This window comes from Narcine bancroftii, chromosome 5 (genome assembly GCF_036971445.1).
Source record: "Narcine bancroftii isolate sNarBan1 chromosome 5, sNarBan1.hap1, whole genome shotgun sequence".
NCBI lineage: Eukaryota > Metazoa > Chordata > Chondrichthyes > Torpediniformes > Narcinidae > Narcine > Narcine bancroftii.
The window spans coordinates 74,719,628-74,747,463 of NC_091473.1; the positions used below are offsets into that span (position 1 = coordinate 74,719,628).

At 38.9% G+C, this 27,836-nt stretch overlaps 1 protein-coding gene and 1 long non-coding RNA gene across 4 annotated transcripts in view; one reads left to right on the forward strand and one right to left on the reverse strand.

Moving 5' to 3' along the window:
• Positions 1 to 16,934, forward strand: part of LOC138763539 (uncharacterized) — a 289,909-nt gene extending 272,975 nt beyond the window's left edge. The window contains exons 8-10 of the long non-coding RNA XR_011357637.1: positions 4,378 to 4,428; positions 7,282 to 7,490; positions 16,802 to 16,934. This is a non-coding gene — a long non-coding RNA (uncharacterized lncRNA). The remainder of the gene's footprint in view (positions 1 to 4,377; positions 4,429 to 7,281; positions 7,491 to 16,801) is intronic.
• Positions 1 to 27,836, reverse strand: part of kcnt2a (potassium channel, subfamily T, member 2a) — a 1,068,826-nt gene that overhangs the window by 880,699 nt on the left and 160,291 nt on the right. Inside the window, exon 1 of one of the 3 annotated variants that reach the window (XM_069937844.1) lies at positions 11,230 to 11,309. The exons of the other annotated variants lie outside the window; for them this stretch is intronic. Coding sequence (XP_069793945.1) covers positions 11,230 to 11,279 — 50 coding nt within the window. The 5' untranslated portion in view covers positions 11,280 to 11,309. Of the gene's footprint in view, positions 1 to 11,229; positions 11,310 to 27,836 lie in introns of those variants that run through there. 3 annotated transcript variants of the gene reach the window in all.

Genomic DNA, 27,836 nt, shown 5'->3' on the forward strand with positions numbered 1-27,836 from the left:
TCCGTTATTGATTCAGAATAGCAGAGTTTTTTTTTATCCTGACTTGTGTCAAGAGGTCATTCAATGTCAATGTCGATTTAATCCAGTTAAAGAAGTTTTGTGGCGTAAAGGTCATAAGTCTACTTTTCACTACCTGGCAGTGTTGAAGGTGTTTTATGGAGACTATCAATTTTGGTTTTTTAAGAATGATCGTGAAGCAATGATTTTTGCTGATTCATTGCCAGATATAAGAGGACAAAGACGTAGTCCACCATTGTCTCCTAAAGAAAAATCTGCTTGTTCTGGAAATGCAAGGAATGGCAGAAATGGGAAAAATGGGAATGAAAGAGTCCAACTTTTTCTGAAATGGGATCTTCAAGATTGGAATCTCTTGGATGAATAGAAGAATTTTCTTATTCTTATTCTACTTTTTCTTGTTATTATGATATTTTGATGTTATTGATTGTTTGGCTGGGGAGGGAGAGATTTGCTCTAAGTTTTTTACTAGTCATCAGCCACTGGTGGGTGACCCACACCCAATTTTTGTTTAGTTATTACTACCTTTTGGTAGTTTTTTTTGGGGGGGGGGGGATTTTTTAAATTTTTTTTTTAATTTTCATTTTAGTTAGCTTTTAATTTGTGATTTTTTTTCTCCTACTGGAGGGCCTATATACTTTGATCAATCTTTATATAAATTAAATTATGTTCCGTTAATAAAAAAAAATTAAAACTGATTTGATTAAATTGAAAGATTTACCTATTAATTTATTGGGTAGGATAAATACAATTAAGATGATTATTTTTCTGTGTATGCTATGCAATATTTGTTTAAATCTATTCCGTATTTACTTGATAATTTTTTTTTCGAGATTTGAATAAAATGGTTAGGGAGTTTTTATGGAGAGGTAAATTTTCGAGAGTAGCTTTGAATAAATTAGCTTTGAAATATGAGTTAGGGGATTACATTTACCACATTTTCAAAATTATTATGAAGCAGCCCAACTTAAATTTATTAGTTCATTGATGGATTTGGAACAGCGTCCTAGCTGGGCCAAAATTGAGATGGCTAATATTTCTGAATTTGAAATACATCAATTTTTGTTTAGATGGAATATACATTTGTTACAGCAATATAATGTGCCTATACTAAAATATTTAATGAAGTTATGGATTTAAAAAAATAGGCTCTAGGGGTGAGCTATCGGCTTTGACTCCATTGTATAATAATCAACTTATTTCTTTTTCAATACATAATCGAAGTTTATTGCATTGGAGATTTAAAGGTGTGAAAAATTTGGGAGATTGTTTTAAAGAGGGTATATTTTTATCTTTTAATCAGATGAGGGACAGTTTTGGTATTGATAAGAATTCTTTGTTTCTCTATGATCAAATTCGATCTTTGGTAAAAAAGCACGTTTGGTAGAGATATGATTTTACCTGAAATGACTAAATTTGAGATTTTTCTTATGAAGGTACCAGAGAAGGGGTATATTTCATCTATGTATCAAATATTACAGGATGGTATGGATAAAAAGGGTTGGGATAGGTCTAAAAGTAAATGGGAAGCGGATACTGGTTTTATTTTTTCCGAGGATGATTGGTTAGATATTTGTTATGATAGGGTAACTAGATTCATAAATGCACGTTATGCAATGATTTACTATAATTTTTTACATCAATTATAAACACCTGAAAAATTAAAAAAGTATGGTTTTCATGTATCAGATTTGTGTTTTAGATGTGGTAATTCTGTTGGAACTTTTTTTCATGCTGTTTGGTCATGTATATATATACAATATTTTTGGAAGAAAATTTAATTGTTTTTGGAATACCTGTATAAGATTAAAGTACTTTTAGATCCGACAGTGTTTTTATTGGGTAGTTTGCAACCTCTGAAAGGTTTGGGATTAGATAAGTTTCAACTTGCTTTTATATATTTAGCTTTATCTGTAGCGAAAAAATGTTTTGCTAGTATGTGGAAAGATACAAATATGATTGATATTAATAGATGGCATAATGAGATGAAATATTGTTTAATAATGGAAAAAAATTACATATGTTTCACGTGATAATTATAGTTTTTTTATTAATAAGTGGTTGTTACATTCAGAATATTTACATTTCAATTTATATTGATTAGATCTTAATATGTATGCTTAATTTTTTAAAATATTTTTCTTTTTTCTTTCTTTATGGCTCTCCTTAGGAGAGTTGGCTGAAGGGGGGGGTTCTTTTTTTTCTTTTTTTTTCTCTATATAAAAAAAAACATTCATGTTTAGGGTTAATTGTTGTATATGTTATGCACTATTTGTTTTTTGAATGATTAAATTAAGTTTAAAAAAAACAGTCCATTTAAAGCATGTACAGAACCTATAGCATTAGGACTGTGCAGATGAACCCTTCAGATCAGCGCTGTTTCTACTATCTCCCAGATTTGCATCAGTGGCAGCTCTGGCAGGTCGTCAGATTTTAAAATCATATTTAAATCATGTTCTTCAATCTTCTGCAAAATTAATAAAAATCATTTAAACCATCTTCTTGTGCTGCATTTCCCAAGTGCAAAGTTCCTTATATGAATTATTCATGGGACACAATTATGTCTTAACAGTACTGGAAATTCACTTATTAGCACAGGTTTTCACAAGCAAACTAACTTCAAAGAGAATGCTCCAAAAAATAAAAGACCAATAAAACATATTTCCATTATCATGAGTACTAGAAGTCCCTTATGCTCCAAAAGCTTTGTTCAACCTTCTGCTCAAATATTAAATTATGAAGCACTGCCTAGATAAGATCAGTGAATATTATGAAGGCTGGAGGGTGCTTTGTCACCCTTTTAGGGTGGTATTAGCTTTCAACATTATATCTGAAATTATGCTCAACCATTTTAAATCTTTGGAGTCATTGGATCCATGTCACATGACAGTAGTTCACAAATTAAGTATTTTGTCAGACAGAAAACTGAAAAACTCCAACATTTTTTTAAAACAGTGCAAAATAAAGATAGAAATAAACATAAAATGAATTTTGAAATAATATTCTGAAGGAGTTGGACCACACACAAAGTTTTCAGAAGAATTGTTATTTAGCACTATTTAAGGGTGTTGCTAAAACTCAGTCTTTCATAAATTTAGAACGAGAATAAGGTGTAAACCTCTGAATCACTCAGTTATTTTGAGTTTTCTTCTCTATAGCCATTAGGCTCCTAAATGAACTCAACAATAACGCCCTCTTGCTGTCCCTGCTTTGTGATAATTGATCAGTTGCACAAAGACTGAAGTAATCGGAACTGAAGGCTTTTATTTGCAAGAGATGGACAACATCCCTATGTTGGTCACTCACACTGACCCGGACTCGAACTGGGGGCAGGCTTGTAGCATGGCAGTTTTTATGGGGGAGAAAGGGGAAGAGTCACAAGCTGGCCAGTGAGAGCAGGGTCAACCAGGAAAAAAGTCACGTAATTTACATATAACGAATATGTAAGGTTTCACCACATTCTCCTCTTTTAAAAGAAAAGTCCTGGGGTGTGTGGTATGGTCAGCTGACCCTCATAAGTTCAGTCTTTTTTGGTGTTGTGACCAGCGAGTTCCCTTCTCGGGGTGCATAGCATTCTCCATCGGTTTCAACTGATCCATCCCGGTTGGCCCAGTGGGGGTACCTGGTTGTGCCGGAGGGATGAAGGTGAGTGTGTGTGTTGACTGTCAAGGGTGGTGGAGGTTGGGAAGTAGGGCCCTGGAGAGCTCGGGGGGGTGGGGGGGGTGCGTACCTCTCGGCTGGTTGGGAGGTATCCAGATGCTCCCTGCCAGATCCTGGATAGATAGTGTCCTCATGCCCATCCAGGATTGCCACGTAAGCATACTGTGGGTTTGCGTGGAGCAGCTGCACCCTCTCAACTAAGAAGTCAGACTTATGGAGAAGTGCCTGCAGAGAAGGACCGGCCTGGGGAATGTCAGCCACATAGGTAAGATGGTTCACAACGCCAAACTCCTGGGAAATGTAAACAGTTTCTAATGAGGTGTCTCGTTGATGGCTGTACACAGGAGGAACCGGTTAGTATGGAGCGCATTTATGAGGACCACTTGCCAGTGGGGGGGCGATGAGGCCTTGGAGTTTAAGGCCAGAGCCATTCCAGACCATGCCATTCTCCCACTCCACCTGGCCCTTTGGGGTGATAGCTGGTGGTCCGGCAAGAGGTGATGCACTTGGACAGCAAATATTGACGCAGCTAGTCACTAATGAAGGATGAACCCTTGTCACTGTGGACATAGCAGGGGTAACCAAAGATGGTGAACAGGTTGTTCAGAGCCTTTATAACGGTAGCTGCAGTCATGTTCGGGCAAGAGATGGTAAAGGGGAACCACGACTCTGCAATTGTATACCTGTTCTTCTACTTTGTAGAACTGTACGAATGTTAGACGGCTCATGGAAGAATCTTTCTCACTGTACCAGGTAAATATTAAAAAAATAAATTAATTAATACTGCAATGGCATAACTTGTAGAGGAGGATATGATTAGTAGCAACTTGGGCAAAGATCCATGCACTAATTTATTTAATTTTTAAAATGTCTTTATGTCATTAAATCTCAAATAAGATGTGCAAATATTTTGTACTACCTTTGTGTACATCCAACAAGAAAAACAAAGTTACCAATAAAAAAAAAATTCTGCACTCTTCCACAGTGTATATTCACAATGGAAGTTCAAAAATAGCAGAGGTTATTAAAAGCAAATACCATATATGATTGTGTAATTGTCAATACCATGTAATAGTTGACCTCCCCCACCTTTTTCTCGCATAAAAATTGGGTGTTTTTTGTATGACCCGTGTAAAGGTCGACCACACTATTTTTGTTTCCGAATGCCTGCCTATCCAAGCTCTCAACGGCCAGACAGCGGATCCTCATCCTGGCTGCCTGCCTATCTGAACTCCCGTCGTCTTGGCCACTTGACCATCCGAGCAGTCGGCCGCAGATCCTTGCCCTGGCCACCTGCCCAACTGAACTCCCAACGCTCTAACCATGCACACATCTGAGCTCCCAACTGCAGATTCTTGCCCTGCCTGCCCGCCCATACAAACACCCGATGCCCTGGCCGCAGACTTACTATCTGGTCCCAACTATCCAAGCTCCTGCCGCCTTGAATAATGCAAGTACTTTACAAGAACAAAGGTTTGAACAGAGTAAAAGTCGACCCCCCATTTTTGGCCTGAAAATATGATCCAAAAAACCAGATAATTACACATGTATATATGGTAATATCTGGAATGTCAAATGAATCAAACTGACGAGCAGATGGTACTCAAAATTAAAGATTAATATATGTTCACAATTTCCTTTTTATTTTTCATTTGGCTTTTCAAAATAATTTTAAATAATAACAATAAGTAGTTTACCAAATTCCATAAATGTTTCATGTTTCCCAAAAGCTCCATTCTGAGATAAATGGAGAAAAGTTACATTTCATATGAATATGTGTTTCAACTAAACTTCATTCAGTTTTCCTTTCTTTCAGTTTTTCTGAAGCCTTGCACCAAATTATATACACCAACGAATCATAATTTAATTTTTGAATAAAACCAATAACTTAATAAATCATTTTGGTTTCTTAATTGAAATGAAGTCAAACAATGAATAAATACACTTCAACTTGGAAACTGCAAATAAAACTCCTCCTTCAACAAAGAGTTCTGCAAAGACTGAAAAAGACAAAGAATGCCAAATTTTAAACTGCCTGACAGATTTCATAATTTGCCTATATTAAGAAGTTGGAGAATATTATGCACATTTAAATGAATGTGCCAAATGAAAAGTCTGTAATAGATATGAATCTTATTGCTCTTTTATGGATCAAAATTATGAGGTCATATCGATTCTACAGCTGTCAATTACTTGAACCTTTACCAAGTAGCTTTTTCTATTATTTTTAGTTACTTGGATTCCTGCTGACTGCTAACCTACTCTTCTTTTTCCCTCTCTTCCCCTATCTTCTTTTCCTCTGCTCTCCAACCCCTTTCCTTTATATTCCTTAGCCATCCCTCCTCCTCCCCTTGCTTACAGCTGTGCCCTCCCTCCCTTCTCCACTTATTACTTCCTTCCTTTGCTACCATGCTCCTCCCCCCGCTTGATACTTTGATAAGTGCTCAAACCCGAAACATCAGTTATGTATTTTTATCTTTGCTATATAAAAAAAGTTTGATCTGCTGAGTTTCTCGAGCATTGTGTTCTTACTTCAACCATACTGTTTGCAGACTTTTGTGTTTTATTTCTATTTATTAGTTTTCTCCCCTTTTCTCCTGATCATCTTTCCTCCCAGTTCTTCCTCCTGAGGGGTTTTTAATTTTAGGCTGCAGTTTAAAATGACAAGTCATAAAAATCCAGCCAGCAACAGGAGGCTCATAGTCATGGAGGCCGCCAACAATGCTTCTATCTTTTAGTAATATAAACTTAAAAATCCAACTTCAAATAAAGTGTCACAAAAAGAGAACGGTTACAGTTCAAGTAAGATGATGGAAAATATAAGACAATGCTGAACAGGCTTAACAAATTAACCACCATTGTAGTCTGCTTGGAATTGCTGACAAGCATCCACAGACAAAAAATAAATTCATTGGATCAGTCATAATGCAGGCACAAGAATTCACATAACAAGAAACAGAAGAATTAAGCAAGCCACTATTGAAGGATATTTTTTATCAACTGGTCTTTTCATTCCTTCACGAGCTTGACAAGAGCTTCACTTTTTTTCCCCAATATGGCTAGTGGACAATAGCAGTTTATCATGAGCATTTACATTCAATGCAAATAAAACCACAAAAAATCTAGATGGTAAGAGAGGACAGAGAGAAGCCAGAGGGTTTCAACCTGTCGAGTAGCATCCATTGAGCGAAATGGTCCGTCAACATTTGGGTCAGGTCCCTTTCTCTCAGAATATTGACTGACCATTTCGCTTCACAGATGCTGCCTCCAGCTTCTCTTCGTTCACTCCACATTTGCACTTTTGAGCTTCTCCAAAGGGCAAGAGTAAGATTTAAATAGTGCACTGGATCTTGAGATGAAAATTGTGACCAAGGTATGGGAATAGGTCAATTTCCAAATCTCGTGATGAAATCATCAGTCAATTTTTTTTAAAATATCTACCAAAACACTGATTACAGTGGAATGGGCAATTTGTTGTCAGAATTTGGGCCAGAGGAAATATTTCTGTGGGGCATTGAATAAATTTCTAATTGACCAATTTGACCAATTTTGTCTTGACAAAATAAGCACACTTTTAAAAAAATTTCTGCTTGTGTCTTTTGGCAGAAACAGGATTTGAAGTGAGGGAGTCAGTTGCTTTAAATAGATAAGCGGCAGAAGGGGAATGGTCATTATGGGAGCAGTCTTTCTGTGAATGGACCAGAGTTAAAATGGAAAGTTGAGGCTTTGACTAGAAGCTGCGGAGGTGGTGGTGCAAGAGTTGAAGCAAAGACAACCCTATCAAGGAACAAAAAGGATTCAGCAGGAAGGCACAGGTAAAAGGATTGGTTTTATTTGCATTTTTGTTCACTCGCTCATAAACATTGGAAATGGCAGCCAAGGTGAGGGCAGGCATCCCAGTAAATGATCTCTGCACTCTTTCTATCTTATTGATATCTCTCCTGTAGTTAGGTGACCAAAACTGCACACAATGCTCCAAATTTGGCCTCACCAATATCTTATACAACTTTACCATAACATCCCAACTCCTATACTCAATACTTTGATTTATGAAGGCCGATTTGCCAAAACCTCTCTTTACAACCCTATCCACTTTCAGGGAATTATGTATCCATATTCCCAGATCCCTCTGTTATACCGCACTCCTCAATGCCTTCCATTTACCATGTATGTCCTTTCTTGGTCTGTGTTTCCAAAATGCAACACATCAAACTTGTCTTCATTAAATTCCATCTGCCATTTTTCCCAGCTGGTCCAGATCTCCCTGCAAGCTTTGAAAACCTTTTTCACTATCCACAACACCTCCAATCTTAGTGTCATCTACAAACTTGCTGATCCAATTTAGCACATTATCATCCAGATCATTGCTATAGATGACAAACAACAATGGTCCCAGCATCGTCCATGAGGCACACCATTAGTAATAGGCCTCCAGTCTGGGAAGCAATCTTCCAATACACCTCTGGCTTCTCCCATCCATATTGTCAAATCCAGTTCACTACTTCACTATGAATACCTAACATATGAACCTTCCTGACTAGCCTCCCAAGTGAGACCTTGTCAAACACCTTACTAAAGTTCATGCAGACAACATCCACAGCCTTTCCTTCATCAACATTCCTGGTAACATTAAAAAACTCCACAAAATTGGTTAAACACAATCTGCTATGCACAAGGCCATGTTGACCATCCCTAATCATTTTCTGGCTATCCAAATAATTGTATATCTAATCTCTTATAACAACCTTCCAATAATTTCCCAACTACTGACATCAGGCTCACAGGCCTATAATTTCCTGGGTTACTTTTGGAGCCATATTTTAAACAACAGAACAACCTCCAATCCTCCAGCACCATGCTCATGGCTAAAGACATTGTAAATATTTCTGCCAGAGCCCACACAATTTCTACTCTAACTTCCTTCAAGATCCAATGGAACATCTTATCAGACCTTGGGGATTTATCCACCCCTATTTGCTTTAAGACAGTAAACACTTACTCCTCTTTAATCTGTATAGGTTCCATGATCGCACTGCTTGTTTTCCTTACTTCCCACAAATCTGTGCCCTTTTCCTGAGTGAATACTAATAAAAACAAAACATTTAAGGTCTCCCCTTCTCTTTTGGTTGTATACAAAACTGACGACTCTGATCTTCTAGGAAGCAATTTTGTCTCTTACTATCCTTTTGCTCTTAATACACCTGTAGGGACCTTTAGGAATAACCTTCACATTGTCTGCCAAAGCAATCTCGATCTTATTCTAGCCTTCCTGATTTTCTTTCTTGTGGTTTATCTTGCATTTTTTTATACCCCTCAAGTACCTCATTTGTTCCATGTGCTTATACTTGCTATATACCCTATTCTTCTGAATCCCATCGCCAATATCCCTCAAACGCCAAAGTTCCCTATCCTTGCTAACCTTGCCTTTAATCCTGACAATAACATACAAACTCTGGACTCTGAAAATTTCACCTTTGAAGGTTCTCCACTTATCTCACACATTTCGTCTGAAAATAAATTATCCCAATCCACGCACTCCAGATCCTTTCTTATTTCCTCAAAATTAGCCTTTCTCCAATTTAGAATCTTACCTGAGGCCCAGACCTATCCTTCTCCATAATTAACTTGAAACTAATGGCATTATGTTCCCCTAAATATATTTCTGTCACCTGTTCTAGCTCGTTCTCTAAAAGGAGATCCAGCAGTTCATTCTTTCTAGTTGGTACCTCTATATATTGATATTAAAAACTTTCCTGAACACATGTGACCAACTCCAAGCCATCCAGCCTTTTTACAGTCTGAAGACCCAGGTCAATAGTTGGAAAATTTAAATCCCCTTATCATAACCTTATATTTCCTGCTGTCTGCTATCTTTCTTAAAGTTTGCTCCTCCAATTCTCATTGATTATTGGACAGTCTACAATACAACCCCATGACTGTGGTCATACTTTTCCCATTCCTCAGCCTTGGTAGATGAGCCTTCTGGTCTGTCCTGCTTGAGTACAGCTGTAATATTTTCCCTCATGTGCAATGCCACTCCTCCCCCTTTCATTCCCCTCTCTGTTTGATTGTGTCTAAAGCAACAGAAGCCTAGATCATTGAACTGCCAGTCCTGCAACCAAATAACACTAATGGCCATAATATTATAATTTCACATGACAATCTTCTGCCTTTCCTATAAGACTCCTTGCATTGAAATAGATGCAATTTAAAGCATTTCCACCACATACAACTAGTTGACTTCTAATAGTGCATGCATTTTTCACATATTTTCACTCCTTCACTCCTCTATCTGTTCTGGCACTCTGGTTCTCATCTCTCTGAAAATCTAGCTTAAACCCACCCAAGCAGCACTAGCAAATCTTCCTGCAAGGATATTAGTTCCCCATCCACTTCAGATGCAAACCATCCCATTGGAACAGCTCCCACTTTTCCTGGAAGAGAGCCCAATGATCCATAAACCTGAAGCCCTCCCTCCTGAACCATGTCTTTACCCATGTGTTTAGCTGCATTATCTTTCTATTTCAAACATCGCTAGCATGTGACATGGGTAGCTATCCTGAGTTCACTACCCTGGAGGTCCTGTCCTTCAACCTAGTGCCTAATTCCCTTCACTCTTCTTGCAGGACCTCCTCACTCTTCCTACCCATGTAATTGGTTCCTACATGGGACACAACATCTGGCTGCTCAACCTCCCTTATGAAAATGCTGTGAACTCGATCGGAGATATCTTAGAACCTGGCACCAGGGAGGCAACATACCATCCTGGATCCTTGATCCTTTCTACAGAACCTCTTATTTGTTCCCCTATCACTACAGCTCACCTCTTCTCCCTTCCCTTCTTAGCCACTGAACCAGATACCATACCAGAGTCCTGATCACTGTGTATCTAGTAGGTTGTCCCGCCCAACAGTATCCAAATTGGTTTACTTGTTATTGAGGGGAAAGACCACAGGAGTGCCCTGCACTGCCTGCCTGTTTACTTTATCTCTCCTATCACCCATTTACTCTCCTCCTGCCTCCTGGGTGTGATAGTGTCCCTGTAACTCGTGTCTATTTCCACCTTCTCCCTCCCAAACTATCCAGAGTTCATCCAACTCAAGCTCCAAATCCTTAGCTCAGCTTGTCAGGAGCTGCAGCTGGATGCACTACCCACAGATTAAATTATCAGGGATGCCAGTGGCTTTCGTGATGACCCACAATCTACAGGAGGACCATATGTGGCTGCCATTCCCACTGTTTATGACTAGAGGAAAAAAATGTACGATATATAAAACCCGACCTTACCTGTGCCTACCCGCTGAATCCTTTTTGTTCCTTGAAAAGGGTAGCCCTTTCTTTCTCCAACTGCTACTATTCCTTACCTTTTAACTGTTCTCACTGAAGCCTCTTGAGCCAAAGCCTTACCACTCTAACTCAGTTCTTTCCAACAATGACCACTCTGCTACATAATCCCTTACGTTTATAGTGATAGCTTCTTCCTCCAATCAGCTTCTCGCTGCTGCCTCACCCCTTTTTCAATTCTAACTGCAGCCCCTCCTTAGGTCACTTAACCTCTCTTGCTCCAATCTTCTTCCTCCAAATGTAGATAGGCTTTTTTCCATTGAGGGTAGATGGGATACAAGCCAGTGTGTGGTGTTTCTCCTATTGTGATAAAGAAACTTGGGTTATTTTGTATTACTTATATTTTATTATCAACTCATGACATCATGGGACACATTCATTTTGTCCATTTAACCTGAGGTGCGACATTCTTTCTCGGACACCCTCTAGTAGTTGTGAGGATCACCAACTCTCAATCACCACAACCCCTTTCTTTAAGATGTTCAGTTTAGCAAAATTACATGGCAATACAGTATTAATTTCAATTTAAAGTTAAACACAAATATAAATACAAATATCAACAGCACAAACTTTTAAAGTGGGCAGTTTTTTGTCTTTTAGGGATTCAGAGGGTGCTTTGATAACACAAGTGAATCTTCTCAACAAAGGTATTTGTGTTGGCTTTGCTGGTCCACTACTGTCTAGCACTGGTGGTGTTTCCTCTGTTGCAGTGCTGGCTGGATCTTCTGCATTTCTCTGTTCTTGCAGTATCACTTGCATTTTCAGCAAACATTTTTGATTCCTCCTCAGTATTTGACCATCCTCTGTTCTGACAGTGTAGGATCTTGGATTTACTTCCTCCAGAACAGGAGCCTTCTTCTCCTCAGTGTTAAAATCTCCAAATCTCACTGGATCACATTGTTCCAGTGGCCCGAAGCTCCTCGTCATAGTTGGCTTTTTGTCTCCTTTGCAGATGCTTTTGTACCTGTTCTTGTTTGGGTCTGTAGAGTAGGGAAGTGTGGTGTGTACGTCCCACCAGGAGCTCAGCAGTTGACATTCCACGTCCAAGCAGTGAAGCTCGGTAACTTAACATATTGATATGAGCTGCCACTGTCTTTCTTGAGCATCTGTTTAACTATGTGAACTGCTTTACCATTTGATTGGAGATGTAGAGGACTTGAAGTCACCTGTTGAAAAATCATACACTTCGTCAAATTTCTGGAATTTTCTACAACTTTGCATGGTCCATTGTCACTGTAGATGATTTGAGGAATTCCATGTCTTGCAAAAATCGACCTCGTGAGGGCAGCAGACATGTTAGGAAGCAGCACCATCTCAGGATAGTTTGATAGCTAGTCAATAACCCGCAGATAATTCTTTCTATCCATGTGGAACAGATTAGTCCCAACTTTCTGCCATGGTTCTGCTGGTAAGTCAGTTATGGCCATGGTTTCTTTGGTTGGTTTGTGTGATGTTTCAGAGAGGCCTCACAGCTTGAGACCATTCTGTTGAATTCAACATTTATTCCTGGCTAATTAACAGAAGTTCTGGCCCATCTCATGCATTTTTCCATTCCAAAGTGCCCCTAATTCAGCCTTTTCACCATAATTCTGCTCTGTCTGAGTAGAAGCCCATTGACAACACTCAGCTCTGCTTTGATGTTGTAGTATTGCTGGCATTCACCTCTAGGCCAATCGTCATTCAGATTCTTGATGACCTTCAGTAGAACTATGTTCTTTTCTGTTTCATCTGAAATCTCCTTGGATTTCATGTCAGATACGGGAAGAGATCCAGTGATCAAATTCACATGGAGATTCACATCTGTCTCTTTGGAACTCTTATAGTGTACTTCACTCTGCGTTGTTGCCATGGATTGCAAATCAGCCAGCACAAAAAGTTTCTCTGCTCTGTACACTGATTCAAACACATAATTCTGTAGCTTCATCAGTCTATGGATTCACAATGATATCTCATTGAGGTTTTTCTTGATTATGGCTATTCATGGCTTGTGGTCTGTCTCTGCCATGAATGTTGGTAGACCATACACATAGCTATGGAATTTTTCAAGTCCATGGACCAGACCTAGATACTATTTCTCTATCCAGGCATAACAACATTTAGATGTAGTCATCATCCTTGATGCATAATGCAACTGGCCTCCAATCTTCTCACACAGCCTGAATAGTAAGGCACCTATTCCATCTTTTGAAGCATCCGTATATATGTTTCTCTTTCTGGACAGGTCAAATAATGTCTAAAGCACCAGTTCTGTAGTTAGAATGATCTTCAGTTGTCCCCATTCTTCCTCATGGTTTACCGTCCACATATATTCACATTTGTTATGTAACAACTCCCTCAGGTACATTGTTTGGAAAATAGGTTTGGAATGAATTGACCAATTGTAGCGATACACCACTAGCCTAATGCAGGGGGAAACCTGTGTACATGCAGGAAGAGCACTGGAGGATAAGGCAACACCTGGCCGGCTGTCAATCAGCCAACCTGAATGGACCAAGCCCCACCTGGTCAGCTGCCAATCACCCTCCGGGATATAAACTACATCCGGCCCCTCGAGGTCAGTCTCAGAGCCAGCACAGCTACTATCACAGCCACCTCTGTGGAAATTTGTGTGGAATAAAGCCTGTTGAACAGACTTTATATTTTGTGTCTGCTTTTCTGCTCGATAGTGCATCACACCACTGACATTGATCATTCCCAGCATTCTCAATATGACCTTTTTGTATGTGGGTCTGGGCATCTCTAGAATTGCTTTTACCTTGCTCTTGTCTGGCTCCACACCTGGCTCTGACAGCTTATCTCCCAGAAAGGTGATTTTACTCACAACAAACTGACAGTTTGCTCTGTTTAGCTTTAATCCATACTTCTGGATGTGTTGTAGTATTTTGATGAGCCTCTCATGTTGCTTCTGTGTGGATTCCCATTGGATCATGTAATCTCTGTACACATATAGCCCATTTATGTCTTCTCTGATGTGTTTCATTGTCTCTTTGAACACTTAAAAAGCTGAGGAAATTTCAAAAGGCATCCTTAAACAGGAATATTAGCGACATGGTGCATTAAATGTACAGCACTTTGTGATGTCTTCATGCAGTTTTATTTGCCAGAAAGCCTGGGATGCATCCAATTTGGTGAAAATCTTTGCACCGTCCATCTCACTTGAAATTTCATCTCTGGTTGGAATTTGATAATGTTCCCTCTTTATATTTTTATATACAAGTCTTTTGGGTCCATGCATAGGCATAAGTCACTGTTCTTCTTTATCATGTACATCATTGAATGCATCTATTCTGTGGGCTTCTCCACTTTCTTTATGACCTCTAATGACATCATTTGGTCAAGAAAAGCATGAGCTTTTCTTTTAGAGGCAGTGGAACCCACCTTGGGGCATGCACTACTGGCTATTCGTCCTCCTCTAACTTATGGGTGAATGGTAGAACACCAAACCCCTTTAAGATGTCTGGAAATGGATCAACTATTTCTTCTATGCTATTCTGTGCATTGGCGCTGTTAATGAGGTACACCCTCTTGACTAGGCCTAAGTTTTCACATGCTTTGTCACCGAGCAGCGTGTCATGTCAATCTGGGACTGCTACAAATATGAGGTGGGGTTCTTTATCTTTAACTTTCAGCATGTGCCTTTTGTGTCAATTTGCTGTTCATTGTGGGGTTTGAGCTGAATAGAATTTGGATGGATGTGTGGCTTTATCTTCATTGCCTGATGTTGCACTCACAGACCAAAATGCCCCCTGTGTCCGGCTTGAAAGGAATATCTGCTCCATTTGCATGCAATGGCACTGTCCACTCAATCTGCTCAACTATGTTCAAGCTTGCCTGTTCAGTGTTTTTTGGTTTGAAACCTTACTGTGCTACAGGAAATATGTATCATTGAGGGCAGTTTCTTCTTTACTGTGCACACTTTCACTTCTGTTTTGTTTCCCTTTGGAAAAACATTGTTTTGCATAGTGATTCTGTACTTTGCACTTGTTTCAGACTTCTGCATAGGCTGGGCATTGTTTTGGTGCATGTTGAGTGCCACATGTTTACAATGGAATGCCTCTCCATCTTTTTATTCTTTCATATGTCTCATTCTCTGTTTATGTGTTCATACAGACTCTGTGGCTATTGCTGTGCCTTCATTTTCACAGACCCTTGCACTCTCACTGAACTTTTTTTGAGTGCTGCAGAGCTAATTCACTGGCAGGGCATATTTTCTCAGCTCCAGCTAAGGTAAGCTCTGTCTCTCATAGCAACCTCTCTCTCACTTTCTTGTCAACAATTCTGAACACAGTTTGATCATGGATCATTAAATCTTGCAGCAATCCAAAATTGCATGTTCTTGCTTTCAATTGCAAATCCATCGAACATTTCATTTTTCTTTGGTGAGCAGTGTCCATCAAACATCTCAATAACCTTATCAAACTTGCCTTGGTCATCTTCCTTGGCAAAAACAAACGTGTTGAAAACTTCTAATGCATGAGGTCCCACCATGCATTACTGCAAGTACTGATGCTTGAACAACCACCAGTCATGATTGACATTCCCAGTCTATAGATGTTGTCTACACGGCCTTTAGTAATATCTTTGACAAGGTCCCAAATGGGAGGTTAGTCAGGAAGGTTCAGACACTACATATTCATGGTGGGATTGAAAACTCAATTCGACATTGGCCACACTGAAGAAGACAGGGAGTGAGAGTGGATGATTTCTTCTGGAAGCCTGTAACTAGTGGTGTGCCTCGGGGATCGGTGCTAGGACCACTGTTGTTTGTCATCTATATCAATGTTCTGGATGATAATGTGGTCAATTGGATCAGCAAATTTGCAGATGACACTAAGATTGAAGATGTTGTAAACAGTGAAAATAGTTCTGAAAGCTTGCAGGGGGATCTGCACCAGCTGGGAAAAATGGGAGATGAAATTTAATGCAGACAAGTGTGAGGTGCTGCATTTTGGAAGAACAAATGAAGATAGGACATACAAGATAAATGGTAGGGCACTGATGAGTGTGGTAGAACAGAGGGATTTAGGAATACAGATACACAATTATACACTGATGAGAGTGGCATCACAGATAAGGCTGCAAAGAGCACTTTTGGCATATTGGCCTTCATAAATCAAAGTATTGAGTACAGGAGTTGGGATGTTATGGTAAAGTTGTATAAGACCTTGGTTGTGCCCAAATTTGGAGTATTGTGTGCAGTTTTGGATAACTAACTAAAGGAAAGATATCAATAAGATTGTAAGAGTGCAGAGAGGATTTACTGGGATGCTGCTGGGACTTCAGGAACTGAGTTACAGGGAAAGATTAAACAGGTTTGACCTTATTCCCTGGAGCGTTAAAGAATGAGGGGAGATCTGACAGAGGTATTTAAAATTATGACAGCTATAGAAAGAGTAAATGCAACTAGGTTAGGTGAGCTACAAACCAGAGGACATGAGTTAAGGGTGAAAGTGGAAAGGTTTAGGAGGAACATGAGGGGGGAGTTCTTCACACAGAGTGTGGAATGAGCTGCCAGCTAATGTGGTGAATGCGGGTTAAATTTTAACATTTAAAAAATCTTTGGACAAGTACATGGATGGAAGGGAAGTGGAGCACTAAGGACTTTGTCAGTGGGACAAAGGTCCTGTTTTCTGTGCTGTATATTCTATGAATTTCTTTTGATATACAAATGGCTTCTAAAATTATATTTGAAATGCATAATGTTGACACTTAACTGGAGATTTGGAATGTTTTGGGAAATCTATGACCTTAGCCAGGTTTACTTTTATTTAATTGTTCACAGGATGAGAACACTGCAGGCAATATTGGCATTTATGATCCATCCCCAAATGTGGATAAGCTCAACCAATTTACTCTTCTAAAGGATAATACTGAACTAGAAAATACACCAAAGAGCTGGAGAAACTCAACAGGTCATGCAGTATTCATTGAAAGTAAAAGGGCAGCCTTTTTATTTCCTTTGGCTGTTGTGTATTCCACCAAATTTTTCCCAACATTTTTGTGTCCTGAACTAGACCTTTGCATCTGCATATTTCCTGGTTCACCTATTGAACCAGAGGCAATCCATTAATTATGTGGTTGACTCTCACCAAGGCTTTCTTTTTTGGTTAAAAAAAAATCCACACATGAAAAATTCCCCAACTGCCAAGGGGAGGATACAAGCTTGTATTTCTGGGTCTAGAATTTTGCCTGCTGGCCCAGTGAGTTAATTGCTCTGCCACCACTGACACGGTGAAACAAAATACTTTCGAAGCCTCTGTAGAAACATGGCATTCATCCAATTGTTAACAATGATAGCAAGGAAAGGAAGATTTGCTGACAATGTGGAAAACAACTGCAATATTGTGGCAGCTCACAAAGAACAGGCAGGCAGATAGGTAGTGGGGTTCTGTGTTAGGCATAAATCACACTTTTGGCTACATTTGAGCATTTCAAAAAAGGTGGGTGGTGGCGTAGCACTTCATAAACTTCTTCTTAGCAGTTTGATCCAATATGACAGTGCCACAAAGTTTATCAATAGCATCCAATAGTTAACAACAAGCTCACACAGCAAATGCACAACTAACTTATAAATTCCATGCGAACTCTACAAGTTTTGCTTAGAATTTTGAATTGATGGAGGTGTTTGGTTTTTGGTCGGCCTGTCTCAAGGGAAAAGTGAATCTGAAAATTATCCTGTGCAAGCAATGAACTTTATTCACAATTTATTAATTCTTCTGTACAGACTTTAGACACTTTTGAGAAGTCTGATACAATACAGCCATTGGCATTCTTACAATTCCAGTGAACACGTACTTCTAATCCACCCTACTGTTGATTTATACACACATTTGAAAGCAGCCACAGATCAAATGTCTAATCCTAACTTCTAATGAAAACTCATGAAACAATGGACACCAGATCAACAAACAAAGCAAGGGGAAGGAGGTATTCTACAGGATGACACAGTTCCATTAAAAAAAAATGAAACAAGAAAATCTGCAGATGCTGTAATTGTACTTAATACAGAAAAGTGCTTGAGAAACTCAGCAGGTCCCACAGAGGCAAAAATATGCAACCAACATTTTGAACCTGAGCCCTTTGTCAAGTGTTCAGCCAAAAGCAGACAGTGATCAGATTAAAAAAGCAGGGGGAGGGGAGAAGTAGGGACAGAGGAAGAGCACTGGCCAACAGTTGCTCCCCCTCTACAGTCAGACTCCTAAATGGGAAACAATGAGAGATTTATTGAGGGACTCTTACTTTGTACATTTATTAATGAACATTTTCTGTATTGGAAAGTTCGTTTACACGTCCTTCTTGTTTACATTTCTCTCTTTTGTGTAAATATCTTTTCGAATACAGTTTTTTTTCCACTACCAACAAGTAGAAATTATTCTTGGCCTGCAAGAAAAAGAATCTCAGTATTGTATAAGATGTAATGCATGTACTCTGACAATAAATCCGAACTTTGAACTTTTAGTTAGACAGGGATAGGAGAGGAGGAAAAAGCTAAGAATTGATCTGGGAAGTGGGGTGGCTCTGTGAATGTAGAGTTGGAGGAAAGGAGACAAAGGGATGGGGATAGAAAGAGACGGGAAGGCCTAACATAAACTGGAGAAGTTGATGTTAATCCCATCTGGTTGGTGGGTGACCAGAAGGAATATGTGTAATTATATTAATTATATATCATCCACAATTTCTGCCACCTCCAACATGATCCTACCACCAGATATATCTTCCTCTCTCCTTCCCCCTTGCCTTCTGCAGGATCCACACCTTCTGTAACTCCCTTGTCCACTCATTCCTTCCCACCCATCATCCTCTTGGTACCTACTCCTGTGACCCCAGAAAATGCTATACTTGCACCCACACCTCCTCCCTCAGCACGATTTGGGGACCCATACAGTCCTCTCAACTGAAGCAACACTTCAATTGTGTATCTGCAGGAGTCAGTTCCCGCATCCATTGATCTCCACTACATCGGAAAGATTGGACGCAGACTGGTAGATTGTTTCATTGACCACCTTCACTCTGTCGATTATAATAGCAAGAATCTCCCAGTGGCAACCAATTTCAATTCGCTGCCACATTCCCATGACAATATGTCTGCCCACTATCTCATGCACTGCTAATCACAAATTGGAGGAAGAATACCACATATTCCATATTCCCGTTGAGAAACTCAGCAGGTCAGTGTCCATTATCAAGTTATAGAAAAATATCGCCAAGCATCTGAACAAAAAGGTGGGTAATAGATGGAGAAGGGAGGAAGGACATAGCAGCAAGTAGGGGAGGAGGGATGGCTTGGTGAGTAGAGAGGGAAGTGGGTGGAGAGTTGAAGGAAAGAAGACAGGAGGAAGGGAAGTGAGGGGGAAAGGAGATCAGGTTACCAGAAATCAGAAAAGACAATGTTAATGCCATCCAAGCATAAAAGTTCCATTTGCACTTCAAAAGCAACTAAAGGCAGAGTTGGTCAAGATGGACAGCCTGAATGTGATTCAGAAGATAGATGAGCCAGTGGAGTGGGTTAGTTCATTCATTGTTGTGGACAAAAGACATAGAATTTGCATGGATCCAAGAGATCTAAACAGAGCAACTTTAAAGAACAATTTAAGCTTCCAATGCATTAAGAAATCATGTCACAGTAGGAAAATGCAAAGTTTTTCAGCAAATTAGATGCATCAACAGGATTTGGAAATTGGATGAAGTAAGTTCAAGACTGTGCATGTTCAATAGTCCATTTGGCAGATACAGATTCCTAAGGTTACCATTCAGAATAGCCTCAGCTCCTGAAGTGTATCACAAAACTATCCATATGGTCTATGAGCACCTGGACAGAGATGATACCTCAATGGATGACATTATAGTATGGGGAATCATGAGAAGGGAGGATGATGAGTGATGTCTAAGAACTCACACATACGAATACAAGATGAAACACAACAGTTGTACTTGTGGATGCACAAGTGAAGTGATGCTTCAATTGGGGTCCCAGACTGTGGTGAGGGAGGAGGTATTGGTTTAAGCGTGGCACCTCTTGCAGGCATAGGAGAAGGTGCTGGGGTGGGGGGGCTGGTGGGCAGTGATTGGTAGGAGGGATGTGTGTAGTCATGGAGGGAACAGACCGTATGAAAGGCAGAGAGGAGAGGAGAGGGAAAGATGTGTCCGGTGGTGGGATCCTGTTGTAAGTGTCAGAAATTCCGGAGGATAATGTAATGAGGGGAGGTCAGAAGGGGAGGTGGAGAGTTGGGGAAGTTAGGGGTAGGTGCGGGGGTGGGGGAGGTTTGTGGGGGCAAAGGAGACTGGGGGAGGTGAGGGGTGGGGGTCAGAGTAGAGGGAGGGATTGTTGAGGGGTCATTAGAGAGAGAAAGGGGAAATTAGAGGATCGGAGGTTTAGGGGGTTGGGAAAAGGGAGCTCAATGGGAGAGATGGGGGTAGAGTTGGGAGAGGATTGGGAGGATAAGAAAAGCTAGGGGTTGGTGGATGGGGGGGGGTGAGCTAGTGGGATTCAGCAGTGAGGTCAGAACATCGGTTGGCATCTACATCATCGGGAGCCACGTGGTGAGAGTCAGTGTGGGAAGCACCAGCCCGAGGGTGGCCGGGGCCCTGGTGAAAGTTGGTGGTTAAAGCATTGGGAAACTCTGATATTAAGAAAAAGTGTCAGAATCTATAAATTTCTAACTTAAAAATTGTCAGCAAAGATTTCAATCTCTTCATACAATTAAATTAAAAAGTAACATTTATTGGTAATTGGACACCAATTAAGTCTGGTCAACATTTGAGTAATCTCATGGATCATGCTTAATTCAATGGCAGAACAAAAGTAATTTAATTATAATTGATTAAGCAATCATTGAGTAAGGAATAAGATTTCTCATTCCATAATGTTTACCATGATATCTGATCAAAAAGACAAAGCAGAATGTATCTAAATGTTAACAAAGAACTAAGTCACATCATACATCATTGACACATTTGTCAAAATCAATTTCTAATGTGTTCAGATACAATTTTTATAAAAAAAATTTGCTCATCATGAATATCAATAACACAATTTACTGTCATTTAAAATACAAAACTGCAAAATTCAGACAATAATTCCCTTCCACTGAGAAACCACTGTTAATGATTGTTTAGCTACATCTCACTCTGGCAAGAAATGGTACCTATCTGTTAAAACAGACATCAATCGTACTGGTGCATAAAAATAGTGCAGCAACCTGCCTGAGTGACTATCGACCAGTGGAACTCACATCAAGTGATGAATGTTTTGAAAGACTGGTGTTGAAGCTGATTAGCTCCTGTCTGAGTGGCGACAGGGATCTGTTCCAATTCACCTATCATAGCAATAGATCTATGGCAGATGCCATATCCCGGGCTCCACCAGAAGCCCTGGAACTCCTGGACAACAAAGATGCATATATCAGGATGCTCTTTATCAACTACAGTTTGTCATTTAACACCATCATCCCCTCAAAATTGATTAGCAAACTCCAAGGCCTGGGACTCAGCACTCTACTGTGTAATTAGGTCCCTGAATTACCTCACCTCCAGACCCCCAAAATTAAGGATTAGTAAGAACATCTCCTCCACAATCTCCAGCAATACTGGAGCATCACAGGGCTGCATTCTGAGCCCTCTGCTCTTTTCACAATAGATCTATGACTGTGTGGCTCGCTACAACAACACCATCTACAAATTCACTGACAATACCACAGTAGTGGGTTGATGAGTCAGCACATAGGAGGGAAATTGAAAACTTAGCTGAATTGTACACCAACAACATCCTCAATGTCACCAAAACCAAGAAGCTGATTGTTGACTTCAGGAAGGAAAAGTCAGAGGTCTGGTGATCATTGGGAGATTAGTGTGGGAGAGGGTGAGAAAATGTAAGTTCTTGGAAGTCTCAGAGGATTTTTTTCTGAATCCGCAGCATAAAGACAGCCTGTCAGTACCTCTATTTCCTCAGGAGTTTGCAAAAGTTTGGTATGACATTGGAAATCCTATCAAATATCAAACATAATGGAAAGTGTGCTGAATGGCTGCATCACAATCTGGGATGGGGACACCAATGCCCCTGAGCATAAAGCCCTGCAAAAAGTAGTGGACACAGCCCAGGACATCACAGGTAAAACCTTCCTAGCCTCGAGAACATATACATGGAACGCTGCCATCAGAGAGCAGCAGGAATCATCAAGGACCCACACCACCCACCACCTTCTCTGTTCTCGCTGCTTCCATCAGGAAAAAGGTATAGATGCCACAAGACTCACCCTGCCAGGTTCAGGAATAGCTGCTACACCTCCACCATCAGACTCCTCAACAAACTCAGAGACTTGTTTATGGATTCTTACTTTTGTACTTCATTTATCTTTCTTCCTCTTCATATTGCACAGTCAGTTTGTTTAAATGACTTTATTTGTTCACATGTGAAGGTTGAGTCTGGTTTATTTTGCACTGACAATTCTTCCTTGCCCATAGGAAAAAGAATCTCAGGGTTGTATGAAATCCCATCTATGTACTCGAACATTAAAATCTGAAATCTAAAATCTAGGGAATGTACTCATCAATGATGCTGTTTTGTACACTTCACCTTTGTCCTGTATTAGATACAATTAAATTGTGGCCGTGAAATGGCACAAAATAAGAGTTACTGTGAATAAGATTTTGTGGTTTATTGCTACTTGGCTAATCAAAACATTTGCAGACTGAGTCCCATTTGTTCAGACATATTTTAGATTATTCAGTACAATTTGACAAACATAAACTGAATATTCCAAACTTCAGAAATGTGACAGATTATATCATATATTAAGTATAGATATGTTTTAGGAAGAGTTAGATTGGGGGGTTTGGTTCAGGTGAAAAACAAACACATACACTTCATAAAACAGACCTCATATAAAATGCAAGAGCTCCAGGCCCATTGCCTTTGTAAAGACAATGTAAACTACTTTGCTGAAGGACATCACAAGTAGGTGATAATTGGACATGCTGAGGAGTGACGGATTATTGTTTTGAAAGCAACAGATGACTGGTGCTGCAATCTGTCAGGATGCAGTTTGCTCTTCTAATAAAGTCATGTGGTTTTGCAAGCAGAGAGAGAGAGAGAGAGAGACAGAGAGAGAGAGAGAGAGAGAGAGAGAGAACTAGTTTCTGCAGTATGGCAAGCTGGCAGCTTCTTTAAAACCCCATTTTGAAGATGGATTGTAAGTTCTAAGTTCAGCCTGTCCAAGACCCATGTGCTCCATTCAAGAGGAAATGCCTGGCTAGAGTGTTACACCTGAAATAAGGGGAACAAAAAGGAACTCTGTGGTGACCTGCAGAAGAAGTGGTTATCATTTGGAAAACCCTAATGGGGCAAGTTTCTTCAGCAAGACACTGAAGTGGCTGATGGAGGGAATCAGTTTGTGTGTGTTTAATGAGCAACAAATCTCTCTCTGAAACCAACGAGAACCTTCCTGAGCAATAGCCAATTTCTTTTAAACACCAGAGCTTGGTGAAAATTTATAAATGTTAAATTCTGTGCACAGAATAAGGATTGCCTGATATCAGTGAACTTGGAGGTGTGAAAAGTGTGATTGCACTTTGAATCAAAGAACCTTTCTGAACGTATACACATTACATACACATGCACTTAGAATTAGAAGGGGTTAAGTTAAATTAATAGTAATAAGATAAAGTTTGATTCTGTTTTTATGTTTAAAGAAAATTAAAAAGACTTTTGTTTAAGTAACCACTTGTCATGGTGAATTTCTATTGCTGCTGAGTTTTGGGGTCCTCTGGGCCCATAACATTAAATTGATGACAAGATCCTATTGTTTGCTCATGTTTTGCAGGATCCACCTCAGCTGCTTCAACAGTGCAGAATGTCACTGAAATTTTTTGTCAAAAGTTGAAAAATCGATGATCTTTGTGAAGTGGTTTGTTATATCACTGAAGACTCTTGTAAACGTCTACAGGTGTATCATGAAGGGCATTCTGGCTGGTTGCATCACTGCTTTGTATGGAAGCACAAACTCTTAGGACAAGAATAAACACCAGAGGGTTGTTAACTCAGCCTGCAGCATCACAGGCACCAGTCTTCACTCCATCGATGACATCTACATGAGGCGGTGTCTTAAAAAGCAGCCTCTATCCTCAAAGACCCTCACCACCAAGGCCATGCCCTCTTCACTCTGCTACCGTCAGAGAAAAAGGAACAGAAACCTAAAGACGAGCACTCAGCGGCACAAGGACAGCTTCTTCCCCATTGCCATCACCCTGAGAATAATCCATGAACCAAAGGCACTGCCGTACTTTTTGTGCACCATTATTGTTATAATTATTTTATTTTATTTTATTTTTATATTAATGTCATAGGATGGTTATAATATGTATGTTTGTACTAAGATGCTTCTGCAAAACACAACATTTAATGACTTGTTCATGACAATAAATCCCTGATTCTGATTTGGATCTAACTAATTTCACTATGATATTGCTCTGCAATAATAACTACTTTTAAGCAAGCTGTCATGTATAGTTCCCAATTCTCCAGTTTTAATCTCAATCTTATTTGAAGCTCCTGTGATCATTCTGTAGTTTTTTTTTTAACTTTATTTAAAATTTTACAAAATCAAAAAAAATACAATATAAAGTAAAACTACCCCCTAATATCTCTCCCTCCTCCCCCTCCCACCCACCCCACCCCCTACAAACCTCCCAACTTCTGAGCTTATTGAAAACAATACAATAAAATCAACTTATAACAGAGTGTTGTGTGGTGTGCCATTTTTACATCTTCCATCACATACAAAGCCATTACTTAGCCTCTCAACCCATACATTTCAAATATAAACTCCACACTTCAACAAAGAAAGAATAGTTGTGCGCAAATTGTAAGTTATCTTCTCCAAATAAATAAATGATTGAATTTCATTGTGCCATCTCTGTATATTCAATTCAACATCATTTTTCCAAGTTACTGCTACATCTTTTCTATCAACCACCATTCCTATCGTATAAATGCAATATGAGGTTTCTCCAAGCATAAATTAGCTGTAATTGTATTCATATATCCCAATAAACATACCCAAGGGTCAATGTATAGATCTATTTTGAATAAATCTTGCAAAAATTTAATAACTTTTTTCCCAAAAAGGTTTAAATTTTATACAATCCCACACCGAATGTAAAAAAGTACCTATCTGATCATCACATCGAAAACACAAATCTAACTGTCTGAACCCATATTATTTTCAATTTTTCGGGAGTTAAATATAACTGAAGCAAAAAATTATAATTTATATTGCACATTAATTAATTTCTGAACACTATTCAAACACATTTCCAACCACTCTTCCTCAGAAATAGGAATAAATAAGTTCTTCTCTCAATTATCTTTTATTTTATATATACCTACCTTTTGTATCTTTTCCTGTAATAACCAATACATTCCTGAAACAAAACCCTTACAACCCTTATCAGTAATTAATCTTTCAAAATTCATTTTACTTGGTAATATTAATTCTCGACCAAAAACCTCCTTTAAAAAGTCTCATAGTTGATAATAAACAAATAAAGTATTTTTTAATACACCAAATTTCTCTCTAACCCTATTAACGGAAAGAAATGAATCTACTTCAAAAGAATCCTTCACTAATACAACTCCTTTTGACTCTATTGGTCTATATGAAGCTACTTTTAATGGATCTCTATCCTTTTTTGGTGTAACTGTTATTAATGCCCTTGAAAATGATTCTGGTAATAATCCAGTATCAGTGGCTTGTTTAAGTACATCAGTATATACAGGAAACAACAAATCATAAAATTCTTTATAAAATTCCATTGTAAACCCATCTCCTCCAGCCGATTTCCCACTTGGCATAGATTGTAACGCCTCCTTAAGTTCCATATCTGTAAATGGACCATCAAACACCTTAATATTCCCTTCCTCTAACAAAGGCAAATTCAAATTTTCCAAAAAGGAGTCAATCTGTTTCAAACCAGAAGTCCCTTCAGATGTATATAAATCCCGATAGAATATATGAAATTCATCATTAATATCCTGTGGTTTATGTTATCCCTGAACTTCTCCTAACTGCATTAATCGTTCTAGAAATGTGTTCAGTTTTCAATTGCCAATTATGTGCTCTCTAACCCAGCTCATAATACCGCTGTTTCGATGGCTGAATCATTTTTCGTAATTACAAGTCTGCATTGTATTGTCTCAAAGTTTCAATTTAGACAACTGTATTTTATTATCTTCAGTTGCATTTTTCTGAAATGTTTTTTTCTAAAGCTGCAATTTCTTTTTCTAAGTCCTGAATCTCTGCCTTACATTGCTTCTTCACTCTTGCCGTTTTTCTTAAAGAATATCTAACTGAACTGCTGTTTTTTTTTCCAATGAAATGAAATTCAAGGACAAGATATGAAAATGTCTGATCTGTTAATGTTAGGAACTGGAAATGAGATCTTAACTGGAAATTTTTCAATAATATTATACAAAAATTAAAATGACTGTCCAAAATGGCGATGAATAAAGTAAACACAATTTATAAAGTCAAACAAAAGTTAACCAGTGACCATCCACGACTAAGAACAGACTTTTGGAATCATTAACAACCATTCACCTACTCTCTCTAGAACACACATTATGAATTGATCTAATTTTCTCATTCACTATCTGTGTCCAATATTCTGAGGCGCATGTTATGCACCGAATCAGTTCTGACCATTGAGTTAACCAAACTTAGATTTTAAATTATCATTTTACCTAGTGTCGATGAAGTGATTTCAAAATTCACACTGCTCTTTAAATACTGAAACAACAAAGCCCCTTGTGTGACAGATTCCAGCAGGCAAATTTGATCCTTTCAATGCAAATCTATCGTATGAAGATATTCATAGATACAGATTCAGGCTCGGCATTTCATTAGAGTTTGATTATTTTCCATGGGACATTAATGATTTACAGGCACAAACATCCAAGTCATTTTATATTCCACTGCTTTCAGCTGTTCACCATTTAGAAAATATTCCCTGCTATCCTTCATGTCTAAAATAGAAAGCCTTCTATTTGCCCCTGTTGAAATTTATTGTGCACTTGTAGCTTCAGTCTTCACTATTAAAATCTTCCATCTTTATATTAATGGGAAGGTTTGATATCTGCTTTTCCATACTTTTATCGAAGTTATTATGAATATAGTGAACAGTTGCAGACCTCCCCAGATCCTTGAGAGAACTGTTTGTCACAAAAAGCAAATTTGAATATGTGCCTATTACCCTCCTCCTTACTGCCTGTCACTCAAGCATTCTCACAGCCAGGTCAATAATTTACCATCAAATCAAATAGCATTGTGGGAGGTAATTTGTCAAATGTCTGCATGATATAACCTTCCAAAACATTCTCCACATTGCATTAGTCAGAAAAATTCAATTAAGTTCTGCAGGATTGATCTGAACTTTCAAGCAGTTCAGTGGTCCATCTTTATAAATGTAACTAATTTCCCTTTCTTGCTGGATTCCTCACTATTTTTCTGGGGGAATTGCCTCCCATATCCTTTGTCAAATGATACTCCCAAGACCCAGTTCATTTCAATGGATTTTGCACACTATTATTTTCAAACAATCTTGCTTAACTTTATTGTTAATAATCATTTGTGGTTTTGTTTTAAAAATTGTAAACAGGTTTGTCTCAAATGGACAAAGATCATTAAAATAATTAAGTGCTTTTCCAGCACACAACATCATACTCCCAGTTTGATCAGTGAGCAGCACTTCCGATTCTAATTTTTTTTTATTGCAATACAAAAGAACTTGTTGTTCTCCACCCTAGGATGGAGAAAATAATTGAC